The 20,008-nt window shown below is 39.4% G+C and overlaps 1 protein-coding gene across 1 annotated transcript in view; it reads left to right on the plus strand.

Annotated features, from left to right (window-relative positions):
• The window catches only part of COL13A1 (collagen type XIII alpha 1 chain), a gene marked incomplete at its 3' end in the record, with an annotated part of 191,256 nt that overhangs the window by 87,414 nt on the left and 83,834 nt on the right, over positions 1-20,008 (plus strand). The window contains exons 7-10 of the mRNA XM_081329311.1: positions 6,777-6,827; positions 17,570-17,605; positions 19,207-19,233; positions 19,664-19,690. Coding sequence (XP_081185437.1) covers positions 6,777-6,827; positions 17,570-17,605; positions 19,207-19,233; positions 19,664-19,690 — 141 coding nt within the window. The remainder of the gene's footprint in view (positions 1-6,776; positions 6,828-17,569; positions 17,606-19,206; positions 19,234-19,663; positions 19,691-20,008) is intronic.

The following is a 20,008-nucleotide window of genomic DNA, read 5'->3' on the forward strand; positions in this document are numbered from 1 at the left end:
TTTATTATTCTTATTCTTATATGCTGTAAACTTCCTTAGGCTGTAGGCTAGTTAGAAAAACATTCCAGAACAAAGTTGCCATTTGCATATCATTGCTATGTAAACTATATGGACTTGCCTCTAAAAGACTTTACCCTTTTATCAAAGACCATTATTAATGCAAAAGGCCATCTTATTTTACAAAAATTAATACATGCAAATAAAAAATAGACAGTTTGACAAGGTTTATATATATATATAGGGATGCAGTGGCTCAGTGGGTTAGGACGCTGAGCTTGTCGATCAGAAGGTCGGCAGTTTGGCGGTTCAAATCCCGAGTGCCGCATAACAGAGTGAGCACCTGTTACTCATCCCAGCTTCTGCCAACCTAGCAGTTCGAAAGCACGTAAAAATGCAAGTAGAAAAATAGGGACCACTACGGTGGGAAGGTAACAGTGTTCCGTGCGCCTTTGGCGTCTAGTCATGCCGGCCACATGACCACGGAGACGTCCTCGGATAAGCGCTGGCTCTTCGGCTTTGAAACGGAGATGAGCACCGGCCCCTAGAGTCGGAAACGACTAGCACGCATGTGCGGGGGAACCTTTACCTTTACCTTTACATTATATATATATATATATATATATATATATATATATATATATATATATATATATATATATGTGTGTGTGTGTGTGTGTGTGTGTGTGTGTGTGTGTGTGTGTGTGTGTGTTAAGTATTTGTCAAGGCTTTGTGAAAGCACCTTGCTAATTAACTCTTTCATTCCTGCTTTGGCCTGTCTCAAGGCTTATCCACAGGATATAGTCAACTATGACAGCTCATTATTTGTGCAAATTATTCAAATTGCTAATAAAGAATTTTGGGAGGCTGAGATGGCCATTTCGAACTCTTTATGTTCTTTATGTTCTCATCAGTCAGTCATACCCTTTATCTGAGCCTTGACAAATACTTAACATATATTTAGCCTTGTCTTCTAGCTAATAAAAAGAGAGAAAGAACCTGTGGCTCAGCAAGTTAAAACAACTGCCTAATATACAATCAGCCCAGGTTCGAATCTCAGATAAAGGGTATGACTGACTGATGAGAACATAAAGAGTTCGAAATGGCCATCTCAGCCTCCCAAAATTCTTTATTAGCAATTTGAATAATTTGCACAAATAATGAGCTGTCATAGTTGACTATATCCTGTGGATAAGCCTTGAGACAGGCCAAAGCAGGAATGAAAGAGTTAATTAGCAAGGTGCTTTCACAAAGCCTTGACAAATACTTAACATATATTTAGCCTTGCCTTCTAGCTAATAAAAAGAGAGAAAGAACCTGTGGCTCAGCAAGTTAAAACAACTGCCTAATATACAATCAGCCCAGGTTCGAATCTCAGATAAAGGGTATGACTGACTGATGAGAACATAAAGAGTTCGAAATGGCCATCTCAGCCTCCCAAAATTCTTTATTAGCAATTTGAATAATTTGCATATATACACAAAGATGGAATCCCACTAAGACCCATAGTAAGTTCTATAGGCTCACCACTACAAAACTTAGCTAAATACCTAGCAAAACAATTACAACCTCTAGCAGAAATGGCAGCTTCATATGTCCAAAACTCATACCACTTTATAGAATTAGTGAAAAATCTACAGATAGACCAAAAAGACTTGCTAGTCAGCTTCGATGTGGTATCACTATTCACCCAGGTGCCAGTCCAAGAAGCTTTATCAACAATAAGAAGCAAATACCAACCACCTAACCATATTATAGAACTAGCAGAACACTGCTTATCAAACACATACTTCATACACAGAGGCCCGAGATACAAACAAATAGAAGGCGCACCAATGGGATCCCCTCTATCACCAGTTATCGCCAACCTTTTCATGGAAGAATTTGAAACTAACGCTCTAGAAAAGACTACAAACAAACCAAAACTGTGGCTCAGATATGTGGATGACACCTTCGTGATCTGGCCCCACGGAAGAAAGGAGCTAGAAAACTTCCTAACACACCTGAATAGCCTACATCCCAAAATAAAATTCACCATGGAGATTGAAACAAACAACCAGTTACCTTTCCTGGATGTACTTATATACAAAAAACAAAACGGAACCCTAGGACACACAGTCTACCGAAAGAAAACACACACCAACCGTTACCTCAATGCGCAATCACATCATCACCCAGCACAAATAAATTCAGTAGCCAAAACACTAATAACAAGAACCAGACGCCTTGCAGATGAAACACATATACAAACAGAACTACACACCCTGACAGACATATTGACAGCAAACAAGTTCCAAAAAAACAAAATCACCAATATAATTCAGCAGCAGACTCCGAAACAGAAAAACATCCAAGAAGAAGAACAGAACAACGGACGAGCCATCTTGCCCTACATAAAAGGAACAACCGACAAAATCAGTAAAGTACTACGCAAACATAACATCAAAACCGCATTTAACACTGACAGAAAGATATCAACCATCCTGAGAAATCCCAAAGACAAAATAGAACTGGAAAACCAGGGCATATACCAAATCCCATGCGCCTCCTGTCCAGCAACATACATCGGACAGACTAACAGAAGAATAGAGGTACGTGTAGAAGAACATAAGAACTCAGTACAGAAGAAAGATCGCACATCTTCACTAGTACAACACATAAACACTACGGGACACAACATCAATTTTGAAGGTACAAAAACAATCGCCAAAATAGAACATCTCAATAGCAGAATAATCAGAGAAGCCATTGAAATAGAAAAACACCCAGACAGTATGAACAAGCGAGACGACACCTCCCGCCTACATGCCATTTGGAAACCAGCATTGATAGACAAACGAATTTCAGCAAACAAGGATTTAAAAAACCAACAAACAACCCCAAATGCCACCAGCCCCAGCAAGACTCATCCACACCCAGAACAAAAACTCTCCCACACAGAAGATAGAACAAGTCAAGCAAAAGTGCTATCACCCAAGCAGAAGAATGCACACACGAACCTGACTGACCCATACCAGAGATGCATGGCGGGTCCTCGAACTCGGAGCCAAGCCAAAGCTCTGGAGGCCACTACACAGCCCACTCCCCAAGACACCAAATCACAACACTCAGGATATTACGACACAACAAAAAACCCCACCCATTCAGAACACACCCCACCCAATCAGAAGACAGCCACGCCTCCAACCAATCGGAAGACAACCACACATCCACCCAATCAGAAGACAGCCACGCCTCCACTCAATCAGAAGACAACCACGCCTCCACCCAGTCGGAAGACACCCCCACCCAATCAGAAAGCAGCCACGCCTCCACCCAGTCGGAACACAGCCCCACCGGCAGTTGAAAGGAAAGGAACAGACAGACCACGCATTGCTCCTGAAAGCAGCAGGAGGAATACTCCGGCCTGATGATGACGGATGAGATTTCGTCGAAACGTCGCCACAACTTTCTGAAGATGAAAGGAACGCGGGAAGAAACCCGAGACTCTAGACCTACATATATATATATAGATAGATAGATAGATAGATAGATAGATAGATAGATAGATAGATAGATAGATAGATAGATATAGATATAGATATAGATATAGATATAGATATAGATATAGATATAGATATAGATATAGATATATATGTGTGTATATATATATATATATATATATATATATATATATATATATATATATATATATATATATGTATGTATATATATATATATATAGTTGAAAAAGCATTTTTCATTTTATATATATATATATATATATATATATATATATATATATAGTTTACATTTTATATATATATATATATAGTTGAAAAAGCCCAGAGATGATCTATATTGTTGAAAAAGCCCAGAGATGATCTAAAGTTTCAGAAATTTTGATTTGTTTACTATAATTTACACTAGCATGGCCAAAGCTTTGCACTGATAGTCAGGTAAACCCACTATTTGCAGCTGGCCTTATCTGATACTTTCTGGAACTGTTTTCAGTTTCATAACTAACAGCTGTGCTTGGAAAGTCCAGGAAAACGACACATGGAGATGTAGTTAACTCTACCAGCTGCATCCTAAACAGCCTCACCTCGGCACAATTGGTTGAGTAAGATTCACAGAATTCCAGATGCAAACTTTATATTTCATCTGCGAGGGAAGCCTCATGAACTAACTGAGGAAAGCAAATGAGAGAGGACCTTAAAATATTCTTTTCAATCCATGGTTGCCTTTCTGTCACACTTATGAAGAATAAATTGTGTATCTGCCCCTTCCCTATCAGAGCCAAAACATTTTGCAATGAATAGCAAAAGTGTCTTTCCTTCCATGAGGAGTAAGAACAAAGCAGTTGTTGGACATAAGGGACTTGATGACTTTCAGATCATACAAAGCACAATATGAAATTTATTCCCCAATTAGACTTCAAATAGACTTGCCTTTTTTACACAATCTGTTCAAATGAGGGGTGCTTGATCTCTTTCATCTCACCAATTAACTAACATAAACATGTCTCCTTCTGGGTTTGGGCACTCCCCTAATAGCTAAACAAAATGCAGCCTGTAAAGTCCACCCCTTGAAATAAAAATATCCTGAGATGAAGCTTTTTCCAGAATGGTCTACAAAAGTCCATTTAGTTAGAAAAACACAAGTGTTGTCCAACTCTTTTTCAAACTAGAACCATGTTATTTTGCTCCTTTCCAAATAGCTATGTCTACAAAAAGCTTGGCAGCCTATAGAGCAAGAGTCTCCAACCTTGGCAACTTTATGGAGTTATGGATTTCAACTCCCAGAATTCCCCAGCCAGCATACTGGGGAACTAGCTAGGAGTTGAAGTCCACAAGTCATAAAGTTGCCAAGGTTGGAGCCCCCTGCTAATAGAGTGCTTCCGTGTAAAGGATTTCTTATGAGAAGGAACATTTGTGTAATTTTTATTAGTGGAATGGGGATGGAGTGAGGGTCCACAATATGAAAAGTTCCCCATTAATCCTCTTGTGTTTTCCTCTCTCCCATCATTTTTTCCTACAATAATCAGTTCTGATAACAGAGAGAAAAGGCAGAGTAGTTGTTCCATGTATTGAGCAGGGAGATATTTGTTGGGAAGCATGTATACACTTGTCCTACGCCCACTGCACATGCATACCCTTTTGTCTCCTGTAATTTTGATTTCACAGCCGATGATGAACAGTTGTGGCCCTTTGATTCTGCATTAATTTAAAAGTGTTCAAGTAAGCCCTTGTCAACAGAGAAATGTGTGAGGGTTAGGGAGCCTAATTAGACACTAAGTAGGAGAGCAGATGTAAAGATAATGATCAATAGACCTTAATATGAAATAACTTTAGAACATTTGTGGGAGGCCCTCAACATGAAAAACATGTTGTGGAAGTTGTTATGTACTGGGCTTGTGGTGATAAACCACGTGCGTTGCTGGAGCCACTAACGGCTCTCCAGCAACCCAGACTAGCTGTCTCCGGTCCTGCAATTGGCTAGCCCCAGGCGGCAAGAGTGGGTTCAAACCTATTGGCTGCCGCCTAGGGGCTAGACCACAGGTCTGCAACCCGCGGCTCCAAAGCCACATGCGGCTCTTTCAGCCGTCCCCTGCGGCTCCCAGTCCTCTGCCATGTGCAGTCCCAAAAAAAAAGTGGGACTAAAAAAGTTCAACCAATCAATTCAAATATGCAGGGTAGGTGCATATCTCGCTTTGGCTCCACTCTTCAGTCAAACCCTGTTCTGCACATGCGCACATGTATGCGCATGCGCACACAGTTTTTTGTGGCTCCCAGTTTTTCCTTTTGTGAGGGAACCGGTTCCGAGTGGCTCTTTCACTGTTTCAGGTTGCTGACCCCTGGGCTAGACTATATATTGTGGCTGGTTGCAGCCCAATTTTCAGTACAGTTCCAGCAAGAATAAAGTATGAGTTATCCTGTACTCAGCCTCATGTCGTCATTCCTGCACCCAAGAGCCCACGACTTAACAGAAGTGATCTTTAAAAGTACTATGGGGAGAATGGGTAGTTTGGGTCTTTTCCTCCTGATACAATGCTGCTGCAGTTCACACCCTATAGAAATGGCATTTTTTTTAAAGGCCCCATTCTGTCAATGGAATCAAAAGTCTATATAGCATTTCTAAAAGATGTTTTATGCAGTCAAAATCAGACAGTATAAAGCGCTGTGTTCTCAGCCCAACAAAAACATTTTGAGTCCATGCACTTGTAGACAGAGACTGCATGACAAAATAATTTCCACAGCCTTTTATAGGTAGCTTGCTTCTTAATTACTCTTAAACCCTAGATTACACAAGGTAGCTTTGCAAAGGAGAAGAATGTTCGTTGGACCCAAGATAAATCTGGCATCCAATAATAGTTTTTATGGCCATGAGGTAACATTACTTTCCATTCCTGAGGAATTCAGAGTACTGTTTTGATCCAGTTTCAGGATAGATCCAAAATGGCTCCCTGTCTTGATTGGAAAAGGCCTGGGGACTTGCAGTTAAAACCTGCTTTTAATTACAATGAAGAATATGTGTGTGCATTGTTCTTTTTAATCCCCCTTTATATAAATGTTTCATTTTCTCTTATTATTTCTTTGGCCACAAGTTCCTTTCAGCCTTCTCCTCTCATTCTTTTGAATTTTTCACTCTAAATACTCACTTTGGCATTATTGCTTACCTTCACCATTGTCTCCTTGTTTTTTTCTGCCTCTTTTTTAATATTAATCTCTAACCTGCTTTTTTAATTTTCGTTTTGGTCTTCCTTTCTACATACACATTCTCTCTCTTTATCCCTGCAGGGAGCTCCAGGAGAGGCTGGCATGTCCATCATTGGTCCCCGTGGCCCTCCAGTAAGTTTCCATGTCTTCTGATTATTTCCTCTAAGTGTTTAAAGCAGTGTTTCTCAAACTTGACAACTTTAAGATGTGTGGACTTCAACTCCCAGTATTCCCCAGCCAGCCAGCCAGCCACCCCATGCTGGCTGAGGAATACTGGGAGTTGAAGTCCACACATCTTAAAGTTGTCAAGCTTGAGAAACACCGCTTTACAGGGTGTGGGATGAATCACAGAAAAGGGTTAGGGAATCCTAAGATCCTACTGGTATCTGTTCTCAAGTGACTGTATTACGATGTGGTTTCTGCCAGTGGCTAAGTTTGTTTTTATGCTGAAATTGCAGAATATATTGGTTAGAAAGTGTACCACCTCAGCATAAAAACCTCAAAAAATGATTTTATTAGCATTTTTCTCTCCTATGTTTACAAAGGAAGAACACATTCCCAGATCTAAACAGAGCAACCAACACCAATGGGGCAAATTATGCAATCTCAGCATTTCAGCAAAGCATAAATATAAGGGAAACCAGCCAACTGTTAATAGAGTAGAGAATTCAGAATCATCACAAGAGAAAATTGCACACGCATGCCTGAGGTAATTCTGTACACATTGAGAGGTACAGAGAAAATCCATTTCACAGTAGGAAATTTGGGACAAAGAAAGGTTGTGGGCTACTTTCCACTTGTCCATTTAATACAGAGAAAAGAAAGGTTTTACACTTAGGCAAGAAAAAACAAATATACAGGTACAGATTAGGTGAAACTTGGCTTAATAGGAATAACCATGAGAGGTGTCTTGGACTCCTAGTGGACAATCACTTAAATATGAACCAGCAGTGTGCTGCAGCTGCCCAAAAAGCCAATATACTCCTAAGTTGCATTAACATAGAATCAAGATCATGTGAAGTGTTATTATTGCTTTATAAGGCTCTGGTAAAACCACTCTTTAAATATTGCATCCAGTTTTGGTCACCACAATATAAAAAAGATGTTGAGACTCTGGAAGGAGTGCAGAGAAGATCAACAATGATGATTAGGGGACTGGAGGCTAAAACATATAAAGAATAGTTGCAGAGATTAGGTATCTCTAGTGAAACGGAATATGGGTGATATGCTAGCAGTGTTCCAATATTTGAGGGGCTGCCATAAATAAGGGGGTCAACCTATTTTTCAAGGCACAAAAAGGCAAGACAAGAAACAATGGATGGAAACTAATGAAGGAGAGAAGCAACTTAGAACTAAGGCAAAAATTTCCTGACAGCGAGAACAATAAACCAGTGGAACGGTTTGCCTTCAGACGTTGTGGGTGCTCCATCGCTGGAGGCTTTTAAGAAGAGACTGGACAGCTACTTGCCTGAAATGAGGTTGTCCTGCTTGAGCAGGGGGTTGGACTAGAAGACCTCCAAGGACCCTTCCAACTCTGTTATTCAGTTATTCTGCCTTCACATTCTTCCCAACACAATTCCTTTGTAGTACCCTGGCCACTTTGGGCCTGTTGTTTCTAGTCCATTCTTGGGCACCCTGTTGCATGTAACGATAAAACCACTTAATCTGAATGTGAGACCCATCCTAGAGAACATTTTACTAGGATAAGCCTACAGGAGTGCCAAATAGTTCAGAGCTGTGACTGAAAAAATCCTGCATTATGTCTGTAACAATTAATGGTCCTAGGAAGGACAAAGGGAAATGTTCTTTGTTCGATCTCAGAACCAACTGTAAAAAAATTATTTAGTTTAATGGCAGGCTGGTGATAAACATTAAGGAGCCTCTTGATAGCAAACAAAAGCAAGGAAGCTGGAATAATAGCACGCTTTGGACAGATGCACAATGGCAAATAGTTTCCAGACTGTTTTCTTGGAAGCAAAGTGAGGTGAACACTTGCAGACCCAGAGGTTTTCATCTAGTCAGTGTTATTTGCTTTTTCTTTTTCTTTTTTTTCTTGGCTTCAGCAGAGCAGCATGCTCAGCATGGCAGAAACAGACTTTCTCTGCAGTTTTGGCAGTTCCCACAATTCTATTATGGAGCACTTGAAGGAAACAGCATTTGAGGAAGGGAAAGCTCAAGGCTTCTGGGAATCTGAAATGCCTGAACTTTTCCTCTGCCTTTTTATTGTCTCCTGCTGGAGAAGATATCCAAGGCCAGGTTGCACCCTTTCCGGATTTCCTCCTGCATTCTTTTCTTAACCATATGAATGATTTTTTATATCCTCGGACAAGCGCTGGCTCTTTGGCTTTGAAACGGAGATGAGCACCGGCCCCTAGAGTTGGAAACGACTAGCACGCATGTGCGGGGGAACCTTTACCTTTACCTTTTATATTTATATATATATATAAAGGTAAAGGTAAAGGTTCCCCCGCACATGCGTGCTAGTCATATATCAACAGCTATTTTCATTTCTTTCTCATTTCAAAAGCTAGTTGATGCACAAGTTGTTGGATTTATTGCAGCTCATCTCCCTTTGGCATCCGGACAATAGCTCCAGATAGTTTTATATATTTATCACCAAAGCAAATGTGACCAAACGATTCTTTTTGTTGCCATTCTTGTCTAGAATGCTCCAGTCATCCTAGCATTCAGCATTTTTTTTAAGAAGAAGAAGAAGAACATTTAGGTCAATTTGAGAGTGTTTCTAAGGCGATTGAAATACTAACTTCATGGCTTGTTCGATGTTTTTTGTCGGTGGAAAAGTATGTTCCATGCAGCAATTTTAAAATATACAAGAAACGATTCTAAGATTCCTTGGAAGCTTAGGAAATATTCTTCAAGGAGGCATTTGGCAGACATGACTTCCAGAAAGAGATATATTACTTCCATCTTCTAACATCCAAGAGATTTGAAATAATGTGGTAAATTAAATGGCCATTCTTCTCCTATAAAATGCTTCAGAATCTTCTGTTGAGATGCATAGTCTGATACATCAACAAAATAAGGATTATCTAAGATAGGTTGAGAAAGAATTGCAATGGAGATCAACCTTGAATAATGGAAACAGCACCATTGAAACCCCACACTTTTATAGGTTCATATTATCCAAAAGGTGTGGGGCATTAATTATATTGCTACAACTGCCATCTTGTATTTTTTGACAACCCTTCTGACCGTGAGGCTCCTTTGATCATTAAAATGATTTTAACATAGTAGGATCTTTGTCATCATTTGCATTGTATCTTGGAGTTTCCAACTTCAAGAAATTTAACAACGCAACCATAAAGGGTCTCCTTCCCATCAAAATTAGTCTATACAATTTTGTAACTTGGGTATAGGTGTGAATTTATTCATCAAAGTAAAAGTCTTATTTTTGATAACATATTAAGAATTCATTTTAAGTACAATTAATATTTGACTTTACCACGTGAGTCATAATTTTTTATCTGAATGCAACTTCTATTAGATATAAATGGTTGTAGTATAAAAATAATAATTGAAACTAGGACAGGAGTACAATCCTACAGTGTGCTAAATTTTCAAAAGAGAAGATTTTACATTTCCTTTGTCTTAAACTTTCTCATGAAATCTTAGAATTGGAAGAAACTACTTTAAAGTCATCAATTCCAACTTCTTGCTTGGTACAGGAATCCCAAACAAAGCATTCCCAACAGATGATATATAGTCTGTCTATCAACTGTTAGAAGAAGTCATCTCACCATCTCTTTTGCTGATTGGTTCTGCTGTTGGACTACACACACCATTAAATAAGCTTTTCCTAACATCAACAAGATTCTGCTTTTAGGTGATGTAAGACCACCATGCCCTGCCTTGAACTTTGCAATAAAAGGAATCAGACTTTGATTTTTCTTCTAAGTGACACACCAAGTATTTTAAAAGTGCTGTTATATCCCATTTCAGTCATTCTTTCTCAAAGCTGAAGATATTCAGTTCCCTTAGTCTGTCTTTGTATACTTGATTTACTGTTCTCTGGTCATCTTCATTGCCCTTCTTTCCATTCTTAGTGTCTTTGTGTTTGGCTTAAAACCTGGTGCCCTGGACTGACCCAGTATTTAAGGTGGCATCATCTGCCCAATATAAATATAATGGAACATTGTTGTTGTTGTTAGCTGCGAAGTCGTGTCCGACCCATCGCGACCCTATGGACAATGTTCCTCCAGGCCTTCCTGTCCTCTACCATCTTCTGGAGACCATTTAAGCTCACGCCTACTGCTTCAGTGACTCCATCCAGCCACCTTTTTGTGGAACATTACCTTCCACAATTTCAAAACCATTCTTGCATTTATGCAGCCTAAATTATTTTGTCTTTTTTACAACCACATCACACTGCTGCTATACATTCAGTTATTCTAAGAGCTTTTCATTATCTTCACCTTTTCGTCTACATCACACATGAAAATGTTAATATGTACCAAGTTTAGGTGTGAACCTTATGGTGCCCCCCTACCTGATATCTCACCAAGTTTGAGGAAGGACCACTAATGAATACTTTTATTTTTAAGCCTCTGGATTGATATGTCATCTTATCCTTAATTGACTAGAAATTGGAAAATCATAGGGTGCTGCATTAAATGATGTGCAGAATATTGAGCAAGATGTATTACGTAGAGAGCATTTGTGCAACCTTAGTTGTTTTGTTTTGTTTTATGATTTATGACAAGAAGGGTTCTTAGTAACCATTGCTTTGCTTTGGTGTGCAAAGCATTTCTAACTTAAATCTCGCTGCTTTCATCAAGCAGCAATGAGCTTTTGGGGTCAACAGGCTTGATCTGGTTTTCTAGTGCTCTGACTCTGTTTTCAGTTTAAAACAGCTGTTTTGATCTTAGCAGAAGTGTTCCAGTATTGCTGCAAAGATTCTGGCTGTGTTCTGAACTTCTCAGGAGCTCACTTCAAACTCAGAATTTTTCTACATGCATTCATGTGTGCACACATACATACATACATTCCTCCACATTTTCCCACTCCCTTTCCAAGTAAGCATTATTATGCGAGTTACAGAAAAAAAAGTAATCAGTAATTATTTATTTATTTATTTATTTATTTATTTATTTATTTATTTATTTATTTATTTATTTATTTATTTATTCATTTATTCATTTATTCATTTATTCATTTATTCATTTATTCATTTATTTATTATTTTATTTATTAAATTTTTATACCGCCCTTCTCCCGAAGGACTCAGGGCAGTGTACAGGGCAATAAATATCAAAATATAAATACAAAAGTTAAAAAAGAGGTTAAAAAGAATTAAATAATTATGCCCAATATAATACAATAATTAAAACTATGTTAAAATTAAATCCAACCCTAAACCCATCAGACCAGGCCAGATTGTTCAAATAGATAAGTTTTTAGATCGCGCCGGAAGGAGCGAAGGTCAGGGGCCGTCCAGAGCTCAACCGGCAAGCGGTTCCATAGGTCTGGTGCACCCACAGAGAACGCCCTCCCCCTAGGGGCCACCAATCAACATTCTCTGATCAGAGGCACCCTGAGGAGGCCCACTCTGTGAGAGCGCACTGGACGGAGGGAAGTTGATGCCGGCAGCAGGTGCTGCCGTAGGTAATCCGGACCCATGCCATGTAGGGCTTTATAGGTCATTACCAGCACCTTGAATCTCACCCGGAGGGCAACTGGCAGCCAATGCAGCTCGCGGAGCAGAGGTGTAACATGGGAGTATTTATTTGGATTTATATACCGCCCCTCTCCGAAAGGACTCGGGGCGGTGTACAGGGCAATTAAAACACTATAAACAACACATAATGTATAAAAATTAAAATGAGATTAAATCAAATAGCCCTAAACAATAAACACATACTAAAATTTAAAATTTTTAAAATTTAAATCTAAAATCCCAGTCCCTCAGTCCAGGCCGGCAAGTTCAAATAGCCAAGTCTTCAGGTTGCGGCGAAACGAGAGAAGGTCGGGAGCCATCCGGAGCTCAACCGGAAGCTGATTCCAGAGGGCAGGCGCAACTCCTAAATCAGCAACTACTAAATCAGGGATCTTCAAACTTGGCCCTTTTATGACTTGTGGACTTCAACTCCTGGCTGAGGAATTCTGGGAGTTGAAGTCCATAAGTCATAAAAGGGCCAAGTTTGAAGACCCCTGTACTAAATGTTAGATGTTTCTGAATTAGGGTCAGATGCTGATTCTTTGAGATTCCTCCAGTTTATGAAGGCGGGGGGGGGGGAATGTCAGCTACATGGGTTAATAACATCTTGGAAGCACAATGCTTGGATGAGTTTGTCTCCCAACAGAAGTTAGGACTAATAAAATCTTCACTGCCATTATAGAATCATAGAATCCCAGGGTGGGGAGCAACTAGCAGAGTCCAGGTCCCCTGTCTTGTGCAGACATTTCAATTAAAGCATCCCAATCAGGTAGTTATCTAGTCTCTGAAGACATAATGGAAAGGAACCCACCATTTCTTGAGCTGACCTTCTGTTGTGACAAATTTTCAAGCTTTCAACTGAAAATGCTTCCCTGGAACCTATTCCATATATCTTGTATTCTGGCATGATACCGTTTTGAGTTTCGACTACATCATACCTTTTTAAAGTGTCTATCATTTGCTTTTGGAAAACATAATCTACATCTTTTCCATGGCTGGTAGCAGATGCCAACAATAATGGCCTCTGCTTTTATCCTTCCTCCATATGTTTTAATTCAGATCATTTCAACCATGCCATCAAGTCTATTCCTCTAAAGTGACCCCAGGCACTGCAAACTACGCCACAAGCACTGAATGAGCAAGCTTGAAGTTGTGACACACATGTAATTGATTCAGAAAGTTCAAACTAATTGGCTGGAGTTCAGAACAAGCCCTTCTGCCTGGGCCTCTTCATTTTCCTTCATTTGTGTAAAACAAGAAGAACATTGGAAGGAGAATTGAACATTAGACACAATACTGCATAGGTCTGCTTTTTTTTTCATTTCCTTCACATTGGTTCTTCATGGCTTACATTAAAGATGGCTGTTTATGTGTCAGTGACAAGAAGGTAAAGGACACAGCTTTGCATAGTGAAATATACACATACAGATGCAAATTTAGAAAATGATACAATTCTATTTGATTTATTTCACCCAGGAAGGAGACGACTCTGACTTGCTAACTTTGTGTGCACCCTATGGCATCTAACTGTGGTGCTAATTGCGATGGACATCTCTTGTAGCGCTTTACATTTATTCCAATAAAAGTTAAAAAAAAAAAACCTCCTGGGAGAAATCAGTATCAATCTCTTCCATACTGCTGTCAAGAAAACTGCATATCCATGTCTTTTCGGTCAACAGAATATGAACCTAACTCAGATAAGTCTTTGAACCAGATAGAAGATATTCTTTAGACAACCCTACATAAAAATAGGACAAGGGTCCAGGCGCATTTACAATGGGAAGGGGTTCTTCTTGCCCAGAAAAAGGATATAGAGGTGCTGGAATGCTAAGTAGCGTGCTTAGAGGTTGCCAGGCAGGCATCATCCTGGTAAATTAAAGCTTTGTGACTATGAATGAGAAAGCCCCTCCCCAATTTGGTATGAGCCAGCTGTGGCTTAAAGAAGTTTTTTCCTTCTCCCTATGCATTTTCCTTCCCTCCTTCAACTGACGATTGGCTCCCTTCTCCATCCCATAACCCTTATAAAACACTGAAACTTGGAGCTGATGTATACTTCCTGCTTCCTCCCCCTTGAGGGTCATGTGCTATCCTTTTGGGAGGGCAGGAAGAGATGACATTGTCCTCAGTCTTCCCCAGCCTGCACAGAAGGTAACCTCCACCTTCATTTTCTTTTCCACCTGAGAAGTAATCCCACCTATCTATTCACCCTCTGCTGTTAGAGAAGATGGCAAGGAAATAACAGGCAACAGGGAGAAAGCAGAGCTGCTTAACCCATACTTTGCATCAGTCTTCACACAAAAAGAAACTATAGCCCAACATACCAAACAAACCACTGCAAAAGACAAACGAGAAACAAAAATTAAAATAAGCAAGAAAATGATAAGAGAGTATAAGAGTATAAATCACCGGGACCTGACAGATTACATCCCAGAGTTCTGAAGGAGCTGGCAGATGTTATCTCATAAACATTGCACCACATCTTTCATAAATCCTGGAGCTTCGAGGAAGTACCTGAGGATTGGAAAAGGGCTGATGTGGTTCCCATCTTCAAGAAAGGGGGGGGGAACAGACCCAGGAAACTACAGACCAATCAGTTTAACATCAATACTTGGGAAGATCCTAGAAAAGATAATCAAAAAACAGATCTGCGAACAACTAGAAGCAAACAAATGTATAACTAGTAGCCAACTTGGGTTTGTCAAAAATAGACCCTGCCAAACCAATCTTATTTCATTCTTCGATAAAGTGACTAAACTAGTAGATCAGCAAAATGCTGTGGACATAGTATACTTAGATTTCAGTAAGGCATTTGATAAAATAGACCACAACCTACTCCTTGGTAAGCTAGAAAAAGGTGGAATAGACAACATCACCACCAGATGGATCTGTAGCTGCCTGGCAAACCAAACTCAACATGTAGTCCTCAATGGCTCTACATCCACATGGAGAAAAGTAAGCAGCGGATACCACAAGATTCCAACATAGGTCCAGTACTTTTCAATATTTTCATAAATGACTTAGATGAGGGAATAGAAGGAGAACTCATTTGCAGATGACACCAACCTGGCAGGAGTAGCCAACACCCCAGAAGACAAGCTCAGGATCCACAAAGATCTTGACAAACTTGAACAATGGGCCTTATCCAACAAAATGAGTTTCAGTGTGGTGAAAAGTAAAGTTTTACATTTAGGCAGGAAAAATCAAAGGTACAAGTACATATTGGACAAGACCTGGCTCAAAAACAGTAACTGTGAGAGGGACCTTGGAGTTCTAGTGGATGATCACTTGACTATGAGCCAACAATGTGCAGCAGCAACCAAAAAAGCTAATACAATCCTGGGTTGTATAAATAGAGGCATAGAATCAAGATCATGTGAAGTATTAGTACTGCTTTATGAAACCCCAGTAAGACCACACCTGGAATACTGCAGCCAGTTTTGGTCACCATACCATAAAAAAAATGTTGAGAGTTTGGAAAAAATTCAGAGAAGAACAACTAAGATGATCAAAGGCCTGGAGACTAAAACATACGAAGAACGGTTGCAGGACTTGGATTTGGCTAGCCTAAAGAAAAGAAGAAATAGGGGAGACATGATAGCAATATTCTAGTATCTGAGGGGCTGCCACAAAGAAGAGGGGGTCACATTATTCACCAAAGCACCAGAGGGCAGGACAAGAAACAATGGTTGGAAATTGATCAAAGAGAGAAGCAACCTGGAATTAAGGAGAAACTTCCTGACAGTGAGGACAATTAACCAGTGGAACAACTTGCCTCCAGAAATCATGGGCGCTCCATCTCTGGAGATTTTTAAGAAGAGGCTAGACAGTCACTTGTCTGAGATGGTATAGGTTCTCCTGCTTGAGCAGGGGGCCGGACTAGAAGACCTCAAAGGTCCCTTCCAGCTCTATTCTATTCTAGAACAGGGCAGTCTGATCCACCTGCCTCGTTTCATTCTTGCATACAAATGGTGCCATTCCAATTAGCTGGTGTGCACTCTGGAATGTGAGTTCCTTCTACTTCCTGCTCCCAGCATCCCTACTCTCTGATGACCATTTCATACAGGACTGGGCTACATATGTTCTATTGTTTTATTAAAACTGTGGGGGTTTTTTCCAAGTCCACACTAGATAGTCTTGAAAATACCTCTAATTAGAAAAGGGTTTCCTAATTGTTTGTTGGCTTCTTTGGCTTCACCCATTGATTTCGCCCAGAACTTGGTAAGTCCTGTGTGTCTGAATTAGCTTTGGCCAGGTTCTGCCTATCCCCTAGCTTAGGCCCTTTGATCATACCCAGAGACATCTACATTTTAGAATTAACAGATACTGTAGGCTGCTGGTGAACATCTGCACCAACAAATTTCATTCAACATTCATACATGCGGGGGAGACAATCTAAGTTTTGGATCACACCTCTCCAAATTCCTTGCCATTGGCTGTGTTTTCTAAGGCAAAAGGCAGTTGAAATCTAAAACCTCAACTAGAAGTCCTTAGGTGGCCTACTTCAGGATGCTGTATTTAAGATTTTGTGATGATGTGATAGAATCAGCAAGTGGCATTCAATGTGACAGACAGCAGCTTGTTTTGCTTTGTCCAATTAGTTGCTTCCATACTGATTGGGAAATACATGTTTTACCCACTTAGTTTGGCTCCAGGGAGTGTCTACAATCACATATGCCATGCTCAATTTCTGGAAGATCCATCATTTATTTGGCTTGAAATTATGCTTGAAACTGAACCACATGGATGAAAAGAAGGATTTCCATATTGCCAAAAGAGCATGGAAACAATTTCAGGAAAAGGAAATTAGCCACATTGGAAACACTATATATACATAGGTATGCCCATGACTTGGAAAAAGACACAAAGGCAAGGATATAATCACCAATAAAAACAGAAAATTGTTTAATGACCATGACCAAATATATATAAAAAATCGGAATGGCGGAAAAATTCACTCGATGAGAAAAGAAGGTATAGGATTTTCCTGTTTTATTTCGTGAATTCTGTCACCTTTGAAATAGTTTTGATTTGTACAATTTATTTTCAATATTTAGGAGTTAATCTGAAACAAGTGCAGCCATTTTCATCTGGTAAATGACAGAGCAGAGGGAATTTAAGCTCAATAGAAGTGAAATAGCAAGAAAAATGCTGCAGACGGATTTATTTCTTCAAATTTCTTGTTCTGTTTTGTTTCATTCAGGGACAACCTGGAACAAGAGGTTTTCCTGGGTTTCCAGTAAGTAAAGATCCTTAGTATAAATTGCTGAACAATTATTTATTGCACAGATTGGAAAATGGTCAAGTTGAAAATATACCATGTAAAATACATTGTTTGTTTTAATGTAATATTTTGATGTGTTCTAAGCTCTGACTGTTTGATTCAAAAGCAATAAATTGCACCATCTCTTTGAATCAAATCATACATCAAACTATAGCAGCTTGATGCATAAAATAGAATTTGTTATAGATTGCTTTAGTTCAATCTTTCAAAGAAGTTCATTTAACCAGATCCAACATTTGAAACAGATTTGCGGTGATTTGCATCCCCATATCCATTTTTTACAGTAAAGGTAACTAGCGACATTACTCTTGGAATTTCCTTCCACAATAATTCAATAAAATAAATTCTATAACCTCAAACCAGCTGCAAAAATGCATAAATCATTTGGCTTAACTTCCATTTCAGTCAGTGTTATGGATAAATGTTCGGTGGAATGACATCTCAGAACTAAAACTCTTAAATAGGAAAAAATATATATTTTAGAATGCACCTGCCTACCATCTAACACCATTTTATTGGCAAACTGAACAGAATGAAAAAAATGGCAGGGAAAGAAATGTAGGAATAATATAAATAAGAACCATTTCTTAACATCCTTGCCATTTTTTACTGCGTTCCAGGAGATAATTGGCCATAACTTATAACAATCCTAAACTAGTCTTCCTTTATGTACTTCTTTACTGACACGTAGTGCAATAACATACAGGTAGTCCTTGACTTACAAAAGTTTGTTTAGTGACCATTCAGAGTTACATTGGCACTGAAAAAAGTTACTTTTGACCATTTTTCACACAACTGTTGCAGCATCCTATGGTCATGTGAATAAAATTTGATTCATATTGAGTTAAAGTGCGATAGAATTTAATGTTTTATTTTTGTTGTTAGCATATTTTAGCTTAAGTTTGTAAGTTTATACCCTGTATTCAGCTCTGGAAAGTCGGGGAGGGGAGGGGAGGGTTGGGGGGAAGGGGGGGAATTTTAAAAATGTACTGTAGAACTTTTCAATAAAAAAAATTGATTCATATTTATGACGGTTGCCATGTGCCGGTGTCATGTGATCACCTTTTGAGACCTTCTAACAAGCAAGGTCAATGGGGAAGCCAGATTCACTTACAACTGTGTTACTAACTTAGCAACTGCAGTGATTCGCTTAACAACGGTGGCAAGAAAGTTTGTAAAGTGGGGCAAGACCCTCCTAAGAAACGTCTGACTTAGCAAGTCGAGGGCTGCCTATACTTTGTGGCCTCTCTATATCATGAGGTAATGACTCACCTTGTCCCTCGGTACCTTTCCTACAATCCTCGCTATATGTACCAACTGCACTGTCAAAATAGTACACTCATGCATATTTTAAATATTGACTTACTTTTTTTCCACTTTTTGATATAGTTATATCTCTGGTCCTAACATTGCACGATCAAGGCGGTGGGCTGTACTGACAAGACAAAAACATGCTATCAAAAGAAATCCTTGCTATTTAAATCAATTGATCTCTCTCTCTCTCTCTCAATCTCTCTGCCCACCCCTCAAACCCCTTTTCTCTCTCTTGTTTTTAGGGTCCAATTGGTTTGGATGGCAAACCAGTAAGTGAAGTCATTTTCTATCGTTCTTATCCTTTAGTCTTTGAGTCCTCCCTTTCCCATAATCTTCCCCCTCACGTTTCTGTCCAGAAGTTGTTTTAAATGCTTGTTTCAAAAATGATCAGGAGAATAAACTCAGATGGGTTAATAGACAAAGGGGCAACAGTGAGCAGAATACCATGAGATTTTCTCTGGGCTGGAAATTAACCTTTTGCAGCAATACTTAAATTTTCTTCTCTTCTCTTCTCTTCTCTTCTCTTCTCTTCTCTTCTCTTCTCTTCTCTTCTCTTCTCTTCTCTTCTCTTCTCTCCTCTCCTCCCTCCCCTCCTCTCCTCCAGCTGGTGAATAAACAGGACAAATCTGAAATAATGTCTGATCTTTATGTTCAAAAGGTTTATACTGAAACCTGCTTCTTTTTTTTATTTTGTTTCAGGGGCAACCTGGACAGAAAGGGGAAATGGTAATAAGATGTTTAATCAATTCTGCATGCTGCATTCTACTTATTAAGTTTCATGTTCATGGAAAAGGATAAATGGCAGGTTTTTGAGGATCCATCTTTATAGGGAATGTAGAAAGCTTGAAGCTCTCCAGATGGAATTAAAATACAGTCCCCAGCATGCCTAACTCTGGTGGGGATTGTTTAGAGCTGAAATTCAGATTTCCAGCCCAGGATTAGCTTTCCCTTTCTTTGGCGGATTAGAAAGACAGAATAGTTATTTGTGCTGAGAAATTTGTAAACTCTATCTTGGTCTTTATTAAACAGCTGTTGGTATACTGT

This window comes from Vipera berus, assembly GCF_964194415.1.
Source record: "Vipera berus genome assembly, chromosome: 5".
NCBI lineage: Eukaryota > Metazoa > Chordata > Lepidosauria > Squamata > Viperidae > Vipera > Vipera berus.